At 39.0% G+C, this 18350-nt stretch overlaps 1 protein-coding gene across 4 annotated transcripts in view; it reads left to right on the top strand.

Annotated features, from left to right (window-relative positions):
• Positions 1-18350, top strand: part of Atp8a1 (ATPase phospholipid transporting 8A1) — a 213943-nt gene that overhangs the window by 16527 nt on the left and 179066 nt on the right. For all 4 annotated transcript variants that reach the window (XM_040292494.2, XM_005319953.4, XM_005319955.4 and 1 more), the window contains exons 2-4: positions 12275-12389; positions 13437-13536; positions 14395-14493. In XM_040292494.2, the coding sequence (XP_040148428.2) occupies positions 12275-12389; positions 13437-13536; positions 14395-14493 (314 nt within the window). The remainder of the gene's footprint in view (positions 1-12274; positions 12390-13436; positions 13537-14394; positions 14494-18350) is intronic.

The following is an 18350-nucleotide window of genomic DNA, read 5'->3' as shown; positions in this document are numbered from 1 at the left end:
ACTGGGGGATATTTTTCAGCTGCATCCCTTGAATCCTCTTTTGTTCACCATTGGTTTTCTTTCTATGAATAGTGATGGTTCCCTTATCCATTCTGAGTATTCTCACAGTCCTCTAGGCCTGTGTGTGTGTGTGTGTGTGTGTGTGTGCGCGCTATGAAATAGAATTCTTTTACATCAACCAGGTGCTGGCTTTTATTTCATTTCTTTTTTTCCTTTTAAAAAAATCATCCCCTGCTTTCTCTTTTGCTTTAGTTGTTACAATTCGTGTTCGTTTCGACCTTTCTGGTTTTTAGATGACTCTCCTTGGTAGACAGTGAGGTGAAGTGGGAGTTGGGAAGTTCTGCTTTTTATTTGATGATCTGTTAACATTGCATCCTGTCCTGCAGGCAGCAGGCCTGTCTCATCAGTGCCTTGTATTCAAAATGAAGGGGGGGGGAGACACATGTGGAGGTCTCTAACATTTTGTAAGACAACTTTCCTACTTCCTCAGGTGTCTGCACCGGTTATCACTCACTCCCAAGCATGGGATTCTATTTCCAGTCTTTCCTTTGGTCTTTTTCTATCTTCTTTCACTTGCTCATGGACTTCCTGTGCAGTGGTTGTGGCCTTTCAAACTAAGCCTGCCTTTTCCCCTCGTCAGGGCTTTTCACAGTTAGTCAGCATGTTGCTTTAGATGGTTTTATGGGCTCCTGTCCCTTTGGGGTCTTGATGACAGCTTGGAATGTGTCCTCCTGAAGTCCGGAGCACGTGTCCAGCTTGGCGTGGATTCTCCCTTTTGACAGTCAAAGGTCTTTCATGCTGTCATGGTTTCTAAGACTCTTACTGCTTTACCCCTTTTGTGTCACTTAGCATCCAATTCACAGGAGCAGTTCCTCATCTTGTTTCCTGTCCCCTGTGGGAGATGAACTTGATGCTAAGGCAAGTCGCCAGTGCTTTTAGCTAATTGAGACTTCTAGGAGATGCCTGGTGGACGTCTGGTAGTTGAAACCCCTCATTGCTAGCACAGTCTGCTTCCGTGGCAGTTTTTTTAAGTCTACACGGGGAACATGCTGTCGGATCAAGACCAAGACCTGTGAGATGTTAAGGCAATGCCATTATTCCCTCTGTAGTTCATTGTTCGACTTGCTTTTCCAGTTAAGCACAATTTAGCATTAGTAAATGTTTTATTGCTATGTCCAAGCCACTCAGCATGCCCAAGATGATTGTTTTTGTAGGTTAATATCCAAGACTAGCTGCTATGGAGTTTGAGTGCTTCCTATGTGTGAGGCTTAACACTAGGCAGAAGAGATTTTCGTGAAATACCACTTAAGGGTAGCCTTTTTTCTGAATGTTAGTACTACTTTTTTCAGTGTCTTCTGCTTAGAATTTGTACTAGTACTTTTGAAGCCTTGTGCAATACAGTTTGACTTCAAGATGTGTTAAGCCATTAGGTGGTTTGTTTGTTTTTTTTCCTGTTTTAGACAAGATATACTGTTGATGTGTTTTTTATACTTGTTTATTTTTAGGTCACTTTTCACAAAAGCAGTTAAAGAAAAATATCAATTACCATGTATGGTAATGACAGATCCTGATAGAAAAATATTTGAATGTGTATGAGGATAGAGGAAAGACTATATAACTTCTGGGAATTTTTGGATAACTGAAAGTAGAAAATTTGGTAAACATTTAGTCAGTGGAAGGGACTTTCCTGTGGTGTTATTTGTTTTTTTTTTCCCATAGCATCTATTATTCTCAGTTGTGATTTACCTAAATATGTAGGTCAAAAGATTAATGTTGGAGGTGTGGTGGTTTTTTTACCTATGGGATACATTCAGAACTTTCAGAGACAACACTTCACAAAGAAGAAGGGTCAAAGAGGGTGCTTTGACATTTAAGTGATAACCTAACAGAGCCCATGAAGGTAAGACACGTTCTTGACCAAAAGAACGGTGAAGGGGTGGAATAGATCCAGGGCCAGGAAAAATGGACTTTAAGGGAGATGTGAGATCAATTTCAGTTGTGGTAATGAGCACATCAGTGTGAGAGCTTTGAAGATGCAGTGATCTTTGTCAGTGTCCTGGTACTCTCCTGCTCCCGTGCTCACAGGCTCCCTGACCATGAGAGAAGCAAGGTTTCGTCATCTTCATTGTGTTGAGAAGAATTCTTTAAGAAAGTGAACACTTTTGTAGGATGAAAAAAAAAAATTAAAAAAAAAATTTTTTTTTTTTTAAGCAGAGCATCATGTTTTACGTCATCAAGGATAAGTGTCTCTTTACTACATTTGATTATAATTCAGATGGGCTTGAAGATAAGGAGCCAAGATCACAGTCGCGTGAATCAGAGGGTGGTGGGGAAGAAGCTGAGATGTGGAAAGGGATGTGGAAAGCTCTGAGGTTCTTGTGTAAGTTTGTTAGGGTGGCAGCCCACAGTTATCCCAGAGCAGACCAGACTCAGAGCACGGTTAGGACATCTGGTAACAGGAGAGGAGATCTGATCTAGCAAGTAGGCCCTGCTGTGGAAGGTGCCAGGTAGCCTGGTGATCTCTTGAGCAAGGCAGTACACTGTGGTTTCAGACCATCATTCTGTACAGAACAGAAAATCCGACTAATGAGTGAGGTTCAGGGGCCAGAGCTCAGCATCTTGAAGAAGGCCATCCAGGTCCTGTAGGAGATCAGTGTTCACCGAAGTTAGATGCGCATCGGGACTGGACTGAGCTTCCTGAAGAGGACAAAATGCCTCTGCTAAAATTCCATAATCTGGAAGCTGAGCATATCTTGTAAGTAGGTGGAGTAGTTCAGTGGAGTCAAATGTGAACTTCCCAGAAAAGTCCAGGGGGATCCAAGGAAGTTTGACTAATGGGCATTCACTTCAAGACGCCACAGAATTAGGCCTGTGCTCCACCTTCTCACCTGTCCAAGTGGCACATAGTCTGTGATTGGTTTAGCTTGGGCCATGTGCCTAGCTTTAAGTCAGAAAGGGGCTCAGTAACTTGATGAGCAGTCCCCCTAGGTGGCCTGCCAGGGAAGCAAGTTCTCCAGAGGAAAAGCAGGGGCTATTTCCAGGAAAAGCAGACACTGAGCTGGAACGAGCAACAGAAGTCCACTGCACAGAACCTGGTAGGAGGAGTAAAGTGTTAATGCAATTGCAAATTTCATTTCCTTCCTAGTTATTGCAGTCATGGTCCAGAAATGTGAGAGGTATTGGTATTGCTGAATAGTTTCTATTTAATATCCATACTTTTTAAAGGTGTTTCATTTCTTTTGTGTCATATTTGAAAATGTAGTATGTGAGCCTTCACTTTCAAAGCACCCTGTTCACTGTTTCCAGAATGTTAATGCCTTTCCATTGTGCTCTGTGTCTCTGACCAGCTGCTATCAGGCTCACAATCGAACATTTGAAATGACTGTTGTGCTCCAATAATGCAGAACATGGGATTTCAAATCTCTTTTGTAGCTGCAGTAACTGCCTTTGTATTTCTAATTAAATTATCTGTGTAATAAAAAAAACATTAAAAATAAAATAAATAAAATACAAACATCTAAATTATTCCTCCGAAGATTGCTTTGATCTAGAAGCTTGGGTCAGGGAGCAGCAGGGAGAGAAAGAAAAAAAAAAAAGATATTTTTTACATATGTATACAGCAGACAGGAACTTTTAATTATTATTTTTCCTAAAGAACAAAAGAAAAATATATCACACTTTTGAAAAAGGACGGTGGGAAATGTTCATGATTTCCTACTAAGTCACGCCTCACTTTAATCACACCTCAAGTTCTGCCTCTCAAGTCTCCAGCTAGTTTACCAGTTAATATTCTTTTATTAGATCCTGACTGTTGCAAGCATGACTGTTTATTTAATGACCTAAATCTAGGTCAAGAAACTTGAGCAAATAGTATGGCCTCTTTAATGCCTAATATGGGAAGCCATTGAGTGAAAGGTTATATAATTGGACTCCCTTGAATCTGTTTGGGAGATAATATAATAGATATTCTGATTCTAATTGCAGCCTTACTTATAATTACAATAGAGTTGAACCTGCAAAAACGTAATGGTTCTATATTACCAGGCAACAGAATGATTTTGTATCTTTTTCTTTTCTCCCTCCTACCTACCCACCCCTGCGTTTCTATTGCGTAACCCCTATGCAGATGACAATTCAAGGAAAACATGTACTTACTTAATATTAACTCACAAAATTGGATGGGAAAATTTATCATTTTACTAGGAACTTTGATTCAGACTGGTCACAACCTTAATTAAATATTATTCAAAACATTTTAATGTTAAATACTTACATTAATGTCTTTGAGACTTCTGTTTTTCCTATATTGAGTATTTTTAAAGGGAGATTAATTTTACACTTTCTGGGGAGGATAAAGTGACAGGGACTGTCTAAGTGACAGGTATCATGCTACCTTGTTGCCATCTTCACATCAATGATGTTGATGGGTGAGGAAACTGAGGCTCAGATGATAAAAAATGTGCCTGGTGTTAGGAAGAAGTACCATAATCAGAATTTGAATACAGATCTGTCTGCAAGTGTATTCTTCCCACCTGCCCCACAGTCTGCCTTTCTTATTTCATAATAGAAAATTATAACTAGAATTTTCATGTGTATATGAGGAAGCAGGCACTGCCCCAAGTATGAACTCATGTAATCCCCACAAAACATGTGTAAGAAAGTAGGCAGCTAGAGGGTAATTAGTCTAAAGTAACCATAGCTTATAACCTCTTGCTTTTAGGCATGATACTGATGCCTTCCTTAGTTGTATTCTGTACTTAAAATATTATTGATTACTGTGTTTTAATGAGAAAAAGACACATGATTCTTAGGATAGGGCCGTTTGACTGTAAAGAGAAGCCCTCATTAAGTGATTAATTTGTGTTTTACATCCTACATTAAAAGCAATGGGTCACTAATCTGAACAGTGCATTTTATTTAAGCCAAGATATTCAAAAGATTGCAAATTTGTCATGTGATCCCAAAACAAAAATATAATTGATAAGATTTTTAAAACTCCTACATCTTTTTCAGGTCTTGAGCTTCTGCTTGGAGTGACATAGATGGTAGCTGTGTGTGGTCTATACAGTGATAACGAGAGACATGGAGAGGCTACAGGGTCAGACCAGCTCTGCCCTCCAAGAATGCCATGTGCACTTCCACTTCTTTTTATCTCTGTCCCCACAGTCCAACCCAGACCCCATCATCTTTTACTCGATTGTCCTATAACCTCAAAGTGTGGTCCTCCTGCTTAAAACTTGCAGTGGATTCCTACCACGTAAAGAATAGGAATTCACATTGTTCATTGTTTCTCCAGTCTGGCCCTGCCTCATTTTGTTTTATGAGGAACGTTATCTTCATATTCCTGGAAATGCCAAGTCCATTCTTCCCTCCAGCACTCTGTTCCTGCCCCTCTGCCTGTTGGTTGGGTTTCCCTGACCTTTCTTTAAATATCATCAAGGTCTCAACTCGGCATCCCCTTGATGGATGCCTCCAGTTACTCATCAGTAGGAGCATGAGGAGCAGTGGTAGAAGCAACAACAATGAGAACAGCTAATATTTACTGAGCTCTCACTACCTGCCAGGCATTATTCTTTTCATTTCTTAACTTATCCCATCCTTCACGACCACCCTTTGAGGTAAGGAATTCTTGTTATGGCTGTTGTATAGATGACAAAACAGAAGCACAGAGAATTTCATCAATCATTCTTTCAAACACTGGTTTATTTTCTTCATCTGTATTACTATGATCTCTAATTATCTTGTACTATTCTAGAAAATAAGTCCAAAATTGGGGACTTTACCTTATTTCCTGCTATTTCTATAGCATTTTAAAAATAGTAGGCACAGAGTAGACGCTTCTTGAGTCTGTTGAATGAATGAATAAACAAATGAAGGAACTAATATGATCTTACTGATTGGATCTTTCTATTTGTGATAAGAAGTAGAAAACTTTGGAGATTAATCTGCTTTCATTGTAGAAGGTCAGAAGCCTTTCACTTGAATAACTACTGAGCATTGTTCTTCGTTACATAGTACTATGTGCTTGCTTGTAAGCATGTGCTGAGTCTGGGCATAGGAAGGAAGACTGCATGTCAGCATATTCAGTCACTCAGTAATCATTGGTCGGTAGGTTGCAGGTGGTAGTTGGCTTAAATTGTAGTCACTGCTTATCTCTTCAAATATGGAGATTTTGCCAAGATCACAGAGCAGCATTTGGCCTCCTGACAGTGTTGGCTGCAGATTAAGGTGACTGTTGCTACGAAACATCTTGATAAAGGCATCAGTAGAATTTTTTATTCTGTTTTCTAAATTTCCCAGGTCTTCTAAACAAATGAACTATTGACATTCTTTTTTTTCCCCTTCCTGGTGCCTAGTGGATGCAAATTTTATAAGGTTTAAGAGCTTGAAAGAGCACATTAGATTATTAGCGGAGCTTCCTCATTTTACAAGGGAAAAGAATAACCCTCAGGGATCAAGAGGTTTGTGTAGGGTGACATAAACAATCGGTAGAAGAACCAGAGCTCTCCTTGCAGCCACATTGTGGGTTGAATGATCAACACTGTGAGAGGGAGATGAGCACTTGTGCACTTCAGAGTCCCAAGTAGGATGCCGACCCACCAGCACCCTAAGTCTTCTCCATAGTGGAAATTATTGCTAGAAGATGAAATTATCACCAGGAGGATGTTGCTTATATGTACCGACACAAAATAATATCTTCTTTTTAGCCTAGGCAGTGTTAAGAAACATAACGTGGCTATTTATTTCTCTATACTGAATTCTTGGTCCTTCAGAAGTCTAGAAACAGCATTTGGTCATTTTATAACTCAAACTGAAGAATTAGGTATAGTAAAATTCCTGGTTTGGTGTGTGCTTAGGGCATACTAAATAACTTCATCATGAGATGAAATAAAACACAATTCAGAAAACCAAACGGCTTTTCTTCTGGGGGGAGAAGAAGAGAATAAGAATCAAACAGAATGTTATAAACTCTGAATATGGTATTTTCGATACAGCTGGAAATCTGAATTACTGAGTCATTGTCTGTTTCATTTGGCATAAATAAGGAAAAGTCTTTCCCTGGCTCATTTTAATGAAAACTGGGCTAGAATAGTTTATTCGGAGAGATTGAGTGATTGTGACTGGTTTTAAGAAATTATAGGCCTTGGAGAGTATGACCTTGAAAGAAGTTGAACTGTGCTTTAATACAGAAGGAGTCTTGCTTAGTTCCTGAAGTGATGGGTGTGTGAGTGTACCTGCAATTTGTTCTGTAGAACTTTTAGCTTAAAAATACAACTGGGGCTGTGGATGTCAAATATCTGCTGATTACTGAGGACACAGCAGTAAATGCTTGAGTGATTCTCCTGGAGAATCCAAAATGTGATAAAGGCATATGTATCAGGTGTCATTGTCACTGTTAACTTGTGTCTGTACTTGAGGATATCTCGAGATACCCCCAACTTGGAAATCAGGAAAATGAGTGCATCTTATTTCTTGAGACCAACACATGTCTCATAGTTAACTTTTTTGCTGCTGTGACTAAAAGACCTGGTCAGAAAAATTTTAGAGGAGGAAGAGTTTACTTGGGGGCTATGGTTTCAGAGGTCTCAGTCCATAAACAGCTGGCTCCATTCCTCAGGACTCAACTGAGGCAGAACATGATGGCGAAAGAGAGTGGCAGAGGAAAGCACCTCACATAATGATCAGAGAGCAAAGAAAGAGACTCCACTCACCAGATACAAAATATACACCCCAAAGGCACACCCCCAATAGCCTGTCTCTCCCAGCCACACCCCACCCACCCTCAGTCACCACTCAGTTAATCCTATCAGGGGATTAATTCACTAATTGGGTTAAAGCTCTCATAACCCAATCATTTCTCCGCTAAACCTTCCTGAATTGTCTCACACATGAACAATGGGGAGACACCTCACATCCAAACCACAACAACATGACAGCAACAAAGTCACCTGCTGGGGGCAGATTGTTTCCTAGGCCTGCAGGGATTGCTGTTATCCCAATGAAAGATTAAATATCAGTTTGAATTTGGAGGTGGAGGAGGTCACAGTAGGGGTGAGACATTGAGTTAAACAATGGCCTCTCTGTGGTAGGTAGAAATGATAACGAACAGACCTGATATATCATGGCCCTGTTGCCAGGGCATTCCAACAAACTTTGAAGAGTTTGGTCCTATGGAGGCATTGCCCTTTTTGTGGGATTGAATTCTTATTTCATCCAGCCACTGGTGAGTGGGTTTCTTTGGTGCTTACCAGACACGTTATCACTTAGTCATTGACTTTCTAGATAAGACAACCTGGGAGAGTTGAATCTATCACAAGACTGAAGTTACTGTAGTTCCTATCACAGTCATTCCTCATCATCATTTACTAATCATTGATGTGGATTGATTCATCGGTCTCTAAGGTTTGGGTAACCCGTGTCTACTTGTAACAGGGGCTTCTGTTCTTGATATATGATCTGATTTTGCTCATGTGTGAATTCAACAGACAGTGAGGGCTTTGAGCTACAGCTATGATAGTCAGAAAACTTTCAGTGTAGCAGGGAAAGCAGAGAAATCGCCACTCTGAGAAATTGCTTGGGAGGCTCTACAACTTAATTCCTACACTCCATTAACTCTCTGAGTAAAACAGATAACATTTATTATGTGCTTAACAAATATTAGGTATTTTGTTAAGTGCTTTGCATATATACTCTTTCATTTTATACCAACTGTTCCAGGAGGTGTACACATATTTTTGTTTTACAGACTTTTTACAGACTAGGAAGCCTATGGAGAACAAGTAACTACCAGATGTGTCATGTTCTTGGCCTTGCTGTTAACCAAATACCGTCCATTTAACTATAGTTGATGTGCTGTTTGAATGTATTCCATGGTGGGCTTCACAGTTCAGTGTGGACCACCTAAGTTCTAACCCAGGGAAGATGGGTCCCAGAGGGATCCCAGAAGTAACCAGCTGAATGCTTTGGGGGGTGCCTGTAGATTAAATGACAACTATTGTATACGTTCTTTGTGCGATATTGGGCTAGAAAAAGCTTCAAAAATACCAGAGAATGTGATTAAAATGCATTTCCTTCTCTCAGCAAACTTAACCTGGCTTAAAAACAAAGATGACTTCTGAGGACCTGATCTACCAGGAGGACTCAGTGGTCACCCTTCTACATCCACGGCTTTGCTCTCCTTCTTTGCTTCCTGAAAAAAATGGCTCAGTTCTCTACAGATTTTAGGACTGTAAACAGGTGGATTAAAAGCTACTAGTAAATTTTAAATGCTTACATTGAACAAGCTTCCAAATCATCATGCAAATCCTAAAGCAAAGGAGAGAGCCAAGTATGGGAAGGAATGGCAACTGAGCTGGCTTACTTTTGTCTTCTCTGGGATGGGGGTGGGGGGTGGGGGGTTTTCCCTTCAATTGTCTTTGCCACCACTGTACAATAGCTCATTGAAGTCATCATCCAGGTATATACACACAGTCTTGATGGGTCATTGTGGCTCATGAAGGTGGTAATTTGCGGAAGAAATAATATATTTTTTTTTTTTAAAAAACCAGAAGCCTAAAAATAGAGTTGTCTGGTATATATCGAGTAGTTCTTGAATTGAATGTAGGTGTTTAGTCAGTTTCTATTGCTGTGATCAAAAGACCTAACAACAACAACCTAGAGGAGGAAAAGTTTATTTTGGTTCACTGTGTCAGAGGTTCAGTCCATGGTCAGCTGACTCTATCTGGGCCCAAGGTGAAGCAGAACATTATGGCAGAAGGGCTTGGTGGAGGAAAGCTGCTCAGGACCTCACAACCAGGAAGCAGAGCAAGATCTCTGCTCATCAAGGACAAAATATAAGTGCCAAAGGCACACCCTCAGTGACCTTCCTCCTTCAGCCACACCCTTCCTGGCTACAGCTAACACCCAGTTAATCCATTCAAGTGGATTAGTCTACCATTTAGGTTACAGCTCTCATAATCATTTTACCTCTGAACATTCTTGCATTGTCTCAGAAGCTTTGGGGAAAACCTCATATTTAAACCATAGCAGTAGAAAATGTGTTTTCACCCTTTATTGAGAAGAGTTGTGCCATCAAAACTGCTACCCACCTCCCTCAAAGTGTGAGTTTGTTAATTTAGATAGAAAAGGCTCTTTCTTACAGAGGAGTATGGATTGATAGTTTTCCTGTATCTCCAGGTATAACCTGTTTATTTCTACAATACAAATTTATTCAAAATTATAATAATTAAAAAATACTCACATTTTACTTTAACAGGTCTTTTCCCAAGTTACCTTCTCAAAATATTCCCAAGGACCTCTGAGTTTGCTGTGCCTATTCACCGGTTGATCTAGGCACCCGTGGGCAATTGGGTGCATTACACAGGTGGTACCTGAATCCTCTGGCCTTTGGACATCCTGAGAGTGAGCCTCAGGGTGCCTGTGGGGTCCCTGTCACTGCCAAGCTCACAGGAACCCTGATACCACTGAGAAGACCAGAGAGGGTGCCTACTAGCTCTCATAGGCTAAGGACTTCACTCCTTGCTTTTGTGCAAATTCCCCTCCCCCATCTCACATCTGGTCAGGGCATCCCAGAGCCCCAAGAGTTCTCCATAAATTCAGCTGCATGAACATCATCTTTCCCAGGCTTTTCTAGAGTGCCTGGGTAAAGAAAGCCTAGAGCATCTGCAATATTCTGTGCCCAGAACCATGGAGTCCTTTTGATGGCTCTACTCTAGAGAACAGGTAGGTATTCGGTCTAGATTTTGCCTCTTTTTCTGGATTTTTTTTTTTTCTGGGTATGACAGGACCTAATTTGGTGTCATGTGACTTCTAGGGTGATGAGGATAACAGGCAAATCTCACCCTGGAATGCTTTCAGTGGCATGTTGCAAAGCAGAAAATGGACCTCTTCACCAGCAGGAGAGGTTCCATGTGACACCCTCCCTCCCTCCCAGTGCTTCTGGTGTGCTTCTGTAGCACTTCCCTGTTTGCACCCACTTGCAGACACATCATCGTGTCCGCCCCCCCAGCCCTGTGTCTGTGCTCATGCTCTTACCTTTGTAGACCCCCTCGGTGGTTCTCTGGTTTCACACAGTATCCAGATGTCACAGGCAAAGCATTCTTGTACCATTCCTTACCAGCTCTTTCTTGGCTCTCATGCATCTTTATCAGTGGGTGGAGAAGCTTTCTCTTGCCCTCAAAAATAACAGCCAAATAACCGTCCCTCTGTCGTTTGTCCTGTGTTAATTGGGCACACATTGGTTGAGTATCTGCTGTTGGCTGGTACTGGGGTTAGGAAGATGAGTGACAACACACAGCCTGCAGCCCCAGGGAGCCCCTTTTCTAGTAAGTGGAGATGGACTCCTAAACAGAGAGCATCAAAACCTCCTGGTAAGTGTCTTGCTGGGGCCAGAGTAGGTCAAAGCAGCTTCACCGACTTTAATATTAGAGGCCCTTCAAAAGAGGCCAGGTGTTGGCCGGCTGTGTGGGAGGAGTTGGCATTGGCTGGGCAGAAAAGGGAAGGAAGAGTGGGTACTTCAGAGGGAGCGCTGTTGGCGTCCCTTTTTAATAAAAGGGTAAGGCATTCCTTGAATTTTCACTAGAACATACAATAAGCAGTTTAAGATATTTTCTGTCCAGGGCTGTTCTTATAAAACTTATGTGGTTTTTAAAAATGTGTTGTCAGTGTGGCAGCAAGGGACCCTGTTGGCTTGAATTATTCCCATGATTATGAGATGTCTTCAGATGATCTTGGAACCTTAATACTCAGGAGCCCAAATTCTAAGTAGTCAATAAGATCATTGTGGTGGTTGCTTATTTAAAACAGGATTTACTTTTTTTTTCCTCCTGTTTTCATCCAAAAAGAAAAACAAAGGAAAACATTACATGTTTAGCTTAAAATCTTAAATATATATTTAGATTAGTTTTGTCTCGTTAGTCCATAATGTAATATAAACCAGTAGAGAGTTATTTACTTTGGGGTATATTTTTATGTAGTGGGAAGAAAGATGTTGAACGTTTACCTGAGGAAAGTTTTAAATCGATGTTACCGCTTTTGAAATGGATCCATTTTTATGTGACTGTTAAATGACGACGCTCACATTGAATAGAAATGTTAGATACAGGGATTTTACTTTTTATTATAAAGGAAACAAGCACAACCCATAAAGGGCAGCATGGACTTTCAACAGATTTTACGTTCTAGAGTAGTAACGGAATGCATGTTCAGTCTGGGTAATAAAATGAATCATTTCTTGTCAAATAAAAAGACTTGTCTTTTTTTTTTTTTTTTTAAGGTTATGAGAAGACAGATGAAGTTTCGGAGAAGACCTCGCTGGCTGATCAGGATGAAGTCAGGACTATATTCATCAACCAGCCCCAGCTGACAAAATTCTGCAATAACCATGTCAGGTAGGGACTCCTGCAGGACACTGGAGCAACATCAGAGCAGCACTGCAGGTCTAAATGGAACCACTTGCAAGGAGCATCAGTTCAGTCAGTTAGTTCTTGAGAGCCTCTCACCAGCAGGAGTAGGTTGTTTCTCCATCTTCTGTCCAGTTAAGAAGTGTTAATAACAATCTTGAAGTAGGAAGGAGCAGAAAAGATCAGAACCCTTGTTCTGCCAGTTCTGTATGGAATCTGATCATGTGTAAATGTTCTAAGCCTATGACTACAGCCATGTATTTTTTTTTTTTTTTGCTAGCAAGTTTTAGCATTTCAGGAGAGATCTTTGCCATTCTGCACCAAGGAAACTCTAACCCCAACCTACAGCAAATCTAAATCTAAAAATTTAAAGAAATATTGTTTTTTGATAGTTGAGGGATATAGCATGCTGTTAGAGAGTGGAGGATTGTGAGAATGACGTCACTGCAGTGATAGGTTTCCATTGCCAACAATCACATAGAAAGTATTAGTGTGAGCAAAGTCGCTGAGAGGCCTCTTGGTCCACATGAATACCCCCAGTGCTGGCCTATGTTTCTCTGGTGGCAGAATTTCTAGATTCTAGATGTGCCCCTTTAAACTAGTATTTGCAACTTCAAATTCTTGAGTAACATTTCTCAGTTTGGGGAGTATGGCACAGGTCTACTTTAATCTCCCTTCTATTTTATAACCAAGACAAAGCTCTGGATGTTTCCAGTATTATCTCAAGTTGCTCTTTGTAAACTATTCCTAGTGCTGTTAAGCAGGGTGATTGGCCAAAGAGAACAAACGATATTATGCAGAAGAGATAGCCTATGGTTTTCTCTTTACTATTGACTTAGCCATCTCCTCTCACACTTTTTCATCTAAGTTAATAACCCTTTGCAAGATTTTTTCAATTGGAAACATTGAGCAAATGTTCATCTAATTGTGTGGGTGTATGTGTGTGTATGTGGTGGTGGTAATGGAATTTTGTAAATGTGTGTGCTAATTGTGGAGTAATCGATTTCTCTGCTACTTTTCATTTTTGTTTTCTAGCACTGCAAAATACAACATAATCACATTCCTTCCAAGATTTCTCTACTCTCAGTTCAGAAGAGCTGCTAATTCATTTTTTCTTTTTATTGCACTGCTTCAGGTAAAGTCACATCATAAAGCCTTAGTTCAAAGTTAAATGTTCAGGTGTTAATATATGTGTTTGTGGAGCCCATGACCAGTCCCCTGAGACTTAGCTGAAAGCAGAGAGGAAGGCTGGTCTGGATGGACATTTCCCTGCTACTGCTGCAAGCAGGGCCAGAATTTCACTGCCTCTTCAAGCCTTTTGCTTCATATTTATCAGCATATTTAGGTATTCTGTAAATTCAATGTGGCAAGAACTATCCATTTTAAGTGGTCTAGAGGCATGAAACTTTTTCCTAAAATTTTACTTTAGTTTTATAGCATTGAAAGTGTCACTTCTGAACTTTAGAATGTAAAAACCTCTTTCAGAGTTAATTATAACTGATTGCTTTAGAAAAAAAATTGTTTTATTAAAAAGTAGCATAGATATCCCTCTAGTCTTTTATTCCCCCTCCAAGCATTATATATTGCTTTAGATAACAAAAAAAGGATCATAGAGCACACATTGTTTTATAGTCTGCTTTATATGCATAATAATATGTGAACATCTTCCTAGGTATTAGCTGTACTTCTAAGATGCCATTTCTAATTGTTATAAAATATTTTATTACATAACTATGCTAGTATATATTTAACCAACCCCCCATTGTAGGTTAGCCTGTATGCAATATGCTTGTCATAAAGCTCATTAACATGTTTTTCTAACTACTTGTTAGATAAAAATACACTGCCTCACCCAGTGTTAGTCTGCCAAGATAGTAAAACAAATGAGGCATGTTTTAGAAGTCACTAATACTTTGTTTTTTTTTTAGGTTTAGTATAAACTTTTTGAATCTCATTTTATTTCTCTTGCTTTTTTTTTCTTTTCTTTAAATAGCAAATACCTGATGTGTCACCAACAGGTCGTTATACAACACTGGTTCCTCTCTTATTTATTTTAGCTGTGGCAGCTGTCAAAGAAATAATAGAAGATATTGTAAGTATTTGAATTTTTTCACTAATGTGACTTGTGTGTATATGTTTGTATACAGTAGTGTTTTCTTAAGTTATTTAATTCATGACACAGGCTGTAATTTATGCTCATTCAGTTTAGCAGTATGGAATATATTCCCATCCATGAAGTTAATTCTTAATAGATTAGATTAGTACTGAAGCATGCTCCTTACAATATTTGCTTATGTTTATAGGTTAGTAATAAAATAGTTTGAATGTAATAATTGGCATAAACTGGAAACCATCCTTGAGCATTGTTTTCAATTAAATGAAGTCACCTCAAAGTTATCTAAATACAGCTTTTTTTTATTCTTTCACTTTTAGATTTAAATACCATAGTTTCTACCTTATTAAATGCCTTTGATTCTTTCACATCTTATTTTAGTAGTTCTCAATTTCCTTTTCCTTTATCTTATTTTATTACAGTAACAGAAAATTGGCTATTTTTAGCATTCTGTAGTAGTAGAGAAAAGGGGAAATCAGTTTCCCTTTTGTAAAATAAATTCCCCCAAAATAAATTTGACCTTTTTTTTTAAGTCTTTAGTTTTAGCATTTTTCAGTAGTGACTTAGTAGAATATAGTTTCCTATTTTTATGTGTAAATAACAAGTGGCATATATACTTATTTTCAAATACTCTTAAACTGATGGAGAATTTTAAAAACAAAAGTTATATCATGTCAGCTGCTAAGTAGTGAGAAGGTGTTTATAAAGCTTCAATTTAATATTTCATAAGCATTCATTTCTGTAACAGCATTCCATTAATATTATTAAAAAGAAAATATGAGCCACAGCATCTTTAGGGCCATTGGAAATGGGGCAACTAAACATTTAGATCAGCAGTCTCGAAAGCATCTGAGTGTGTAAGAGAAGATACGGAGTGTGTGCGTGCATATGTGTAAGACAGCAGAGTCCCCTTATTTGGAAATGATGCACTGCACTGGGACCCCTAGTTGAGAAATTTAAGGGACTCTCTTCTGGCTTATATTGATCCATGCAGACTTTGCATCCTTTAAACTATGGTTGGATTTGACAGTTCGTGGGGATTAGAAGTTTAAACTCTTTCATCACCTTATGTACTCACTTTTCTGTGTTTGTTTATTCTAATTTTTATGGAGTACCTGTTTTTTCCTAGACATTGTGCTATTATTTCTGCTAATGTGGTTTACATTTAGTTCCCTCAATAATTTTGAAAGTTGTATATTAAACTCCATTAAAGATAAGGAAAACTGAGGCTTAGGAAGATCCTGTATCTTGTCCAAGAAAGTGGTGGAGTCAAAACACTGTTCCATGTAATGCTCTTTGCTCCATGTGGAGAGCATAATTGTGGAGAGTCACCAACAATAACATAAATAACATTTTTGTGCTTCTGGGTTCCACATATTTGTACTGTGTTCTTTATTAAATCTTATAACAGCTCTTTAAGGTATGATTGATCTTATCCCCATTTTGCAGATAAGGAGGAACAGAGGACAAGGTAATTTGTCCAAGGTCAAGCAGCTAATGACTGGGACTGCTAGATTTCAAGCAAGGCTTTTGAGTCTGCATTCCTGCCTTATTAGCACCCTTCTAAACTGCTTCCTTTACTTTATGTTGTTGTTGTTTTGTTTTTTTTGATTCCCTAGCGAAGTCATAAGCTCTCTAGCTATGTTCTAGTACTCATCTTTGAAAAGATATGGTAAATAAAGTTGTAATTTTAAATAGAACTCTTATTGGCAATAATATGAGAACTGTTAGAAAGAAGCTAATCAATCAGACCCTGAGAAATATAATAATAGTATTGTTAGATACTAATAATGGCATAGGAGGTATTTTTTAGTGAAATAGGTGTTAAGATATTAACTAAAATTTACCTGTAAGAATATTTAATAAGAAGTTTGTAGTGTTTAAAAGTTTAAGCTTGAAATATCACTCTCTAGAAAGAGAGAAATATAAGTGATAGTTGGACAAAAAGCCATCTTTATCAGAAAATATAATGAATATATATACATATATATTCATGCATTATTTCAACAAAACCAAGCATTCATTAGGATATACTTCAGGATGTGCTAAATGTTTGTGTGGTAATAAATCATGTTCCAAATATCAGAGGTTTAGTGCATGAATCTTTTGCACTTACTCAAAGATACTGCAGGTTGCTGGGAGAATGGAGGGCAGGAGGTGCCCCTGTTCCAGATAGTTCTTCAGGATCACAGTCTGAATGGAGGTTCTGCTGTGTGGAATGTCAGTGGTCATTGGAACAGGAAAGGGGACAGGGAGTGGAACTCCCACATCTTACATGTTTTGGCTCCTACGTGGTGTGCATCACATCTGCTTACAGGCCAGGATTAGAAATAGTGGTATGGTAATGAGGAAGGGAATGATATCCACCCCCATCCATGGAAGTAGAGAACAATGTCTGTGAAGGTTAGTAATGTCCTCCACTCACACCTCAGTGAATAAAACAGAGCTTGTGGTCTAGTAAATCTTCCTTTATATGCTCTTGAACAAAATTTTTAAAAATTTTAGAATAAAGCATAGTAAGATTGTCTACTAGTGAGACACTTAAGACATCCATCCCAATTTATTTTAACTCTTGATGCTTTTAACAGCTTAGTGTAATACAGTTTCCTATTTTTATGTGTAAGTAACAAGTGGCCTGCATACTTATTTGAAAATACTCTTAAATTGTTGGAGAGCTTTAAAAACAAGTTATATCATGTCAACTGCTAAATCTTTTGGAAATGATCAGTTGTTTGTTAAATTGATAGCAAAGAAGGAATGTTCTTAGTAGTGACTATCAACTTGTTAAACACTAGTAGACTTTATTCATCATAAAAATGGATATTTATTTTGAAGTCTGTGGTATGCAAGGACCAAAAGTTAGTGATGTGCTAGTGACTAAAAGTAGCCTTGATGGAGCTTATAATCCAGTAGAGAAGGTGGGTGTTAATCAAGTAATCATATTGGGCTATTATAGAAGTCATGTGCAGTAAGTCCTTAAAATAATGCCTAGTGTATAGTAAACAGTAAGCGAATGTTAGCTATATTGTCATCATTCAAAGATCCTTTTGGTTAAACAACAAAAAATGAATTGGAAGGAAAACTCAAGAAGACTAGCTAGAAGAATATTCTAGTAGTTGGTATAAAAAATGGAAATATGTTAGACTAAGTGATATTGTAGAGATCATGAAAAGTAGTAAAAGGAAGTCATTACACATTCAAAAGTAAACTTGACCAGACTGATCACTGCCCAACATGCTACCTACCCTACTTATTTTCATTCATATTCTGTCTGTCTACAGCCAGTAGAGTATAAGCCCCGTGAGAAGGGAGGGGCTCTGGCTCATGTGTTTTTGTGTGTCCTTAGCAGTTGTTAATGAGACCTGGCACATAGTGTTTAGTAAATATTTATTGAATGAAGAAAGAGGTTGGGCAGGGGCAAGAGGAAGAAGAAGGTGCAAGGACAACTCTCAGGGTTCCAGTTTGTAAAAATAAGTGGTGTGTGGTTCTGTGCCTGAGTCAAGGACCTAGTCTTGAGGGTGAAGGTCCCAGGCTGCCTTGTGGACAGTTTGAGATGCCTTTGAGACTGCCAGAGAGAGGTGTCGAGGAGGCAAATGGGTGTAATGGTGTGGACTCAGACAAGTGTCTTGGCTGGTGTTTACTTCCATTTTAGAATGAGTTGAGCCAGAAAAGAACTTAGAGAAGTGATGAAGGCTGGGGAGTAAGCTTGACCAACTGAACCCCATCCCAGAACAATGAGCAAAGAGACCAGAAGGCCTCGAGTGCTCATGGAAAACCTAGGCAGTGATGTGGTAAGATAGGCCCAGGAGACAAGGGCTTCAGAAGAGGAATTCTGA

This window comes from Ictidomys tridecemlineatus, chromosome 9, assembly GCF_052094955.1.
Source record: "Ictidomys tridecemlineatus isolate mIctTri1 chromosome 9, mIctTri1.hap1, whole genome shotgun sequence".
NCBI classification, from domain to species: domain Eukaryota; kingdom Metazoa; phylum Chordata; class Mammalia; order Rodentia; family Sciuridae; genus Ictidomys; species Ictidomys tridecemlineatus.
The sequence above is the reverse complement of the archived record's forward strand: the minus strand, read 5'-3'. Positions and strand labels throughout refer to the sequence as shown.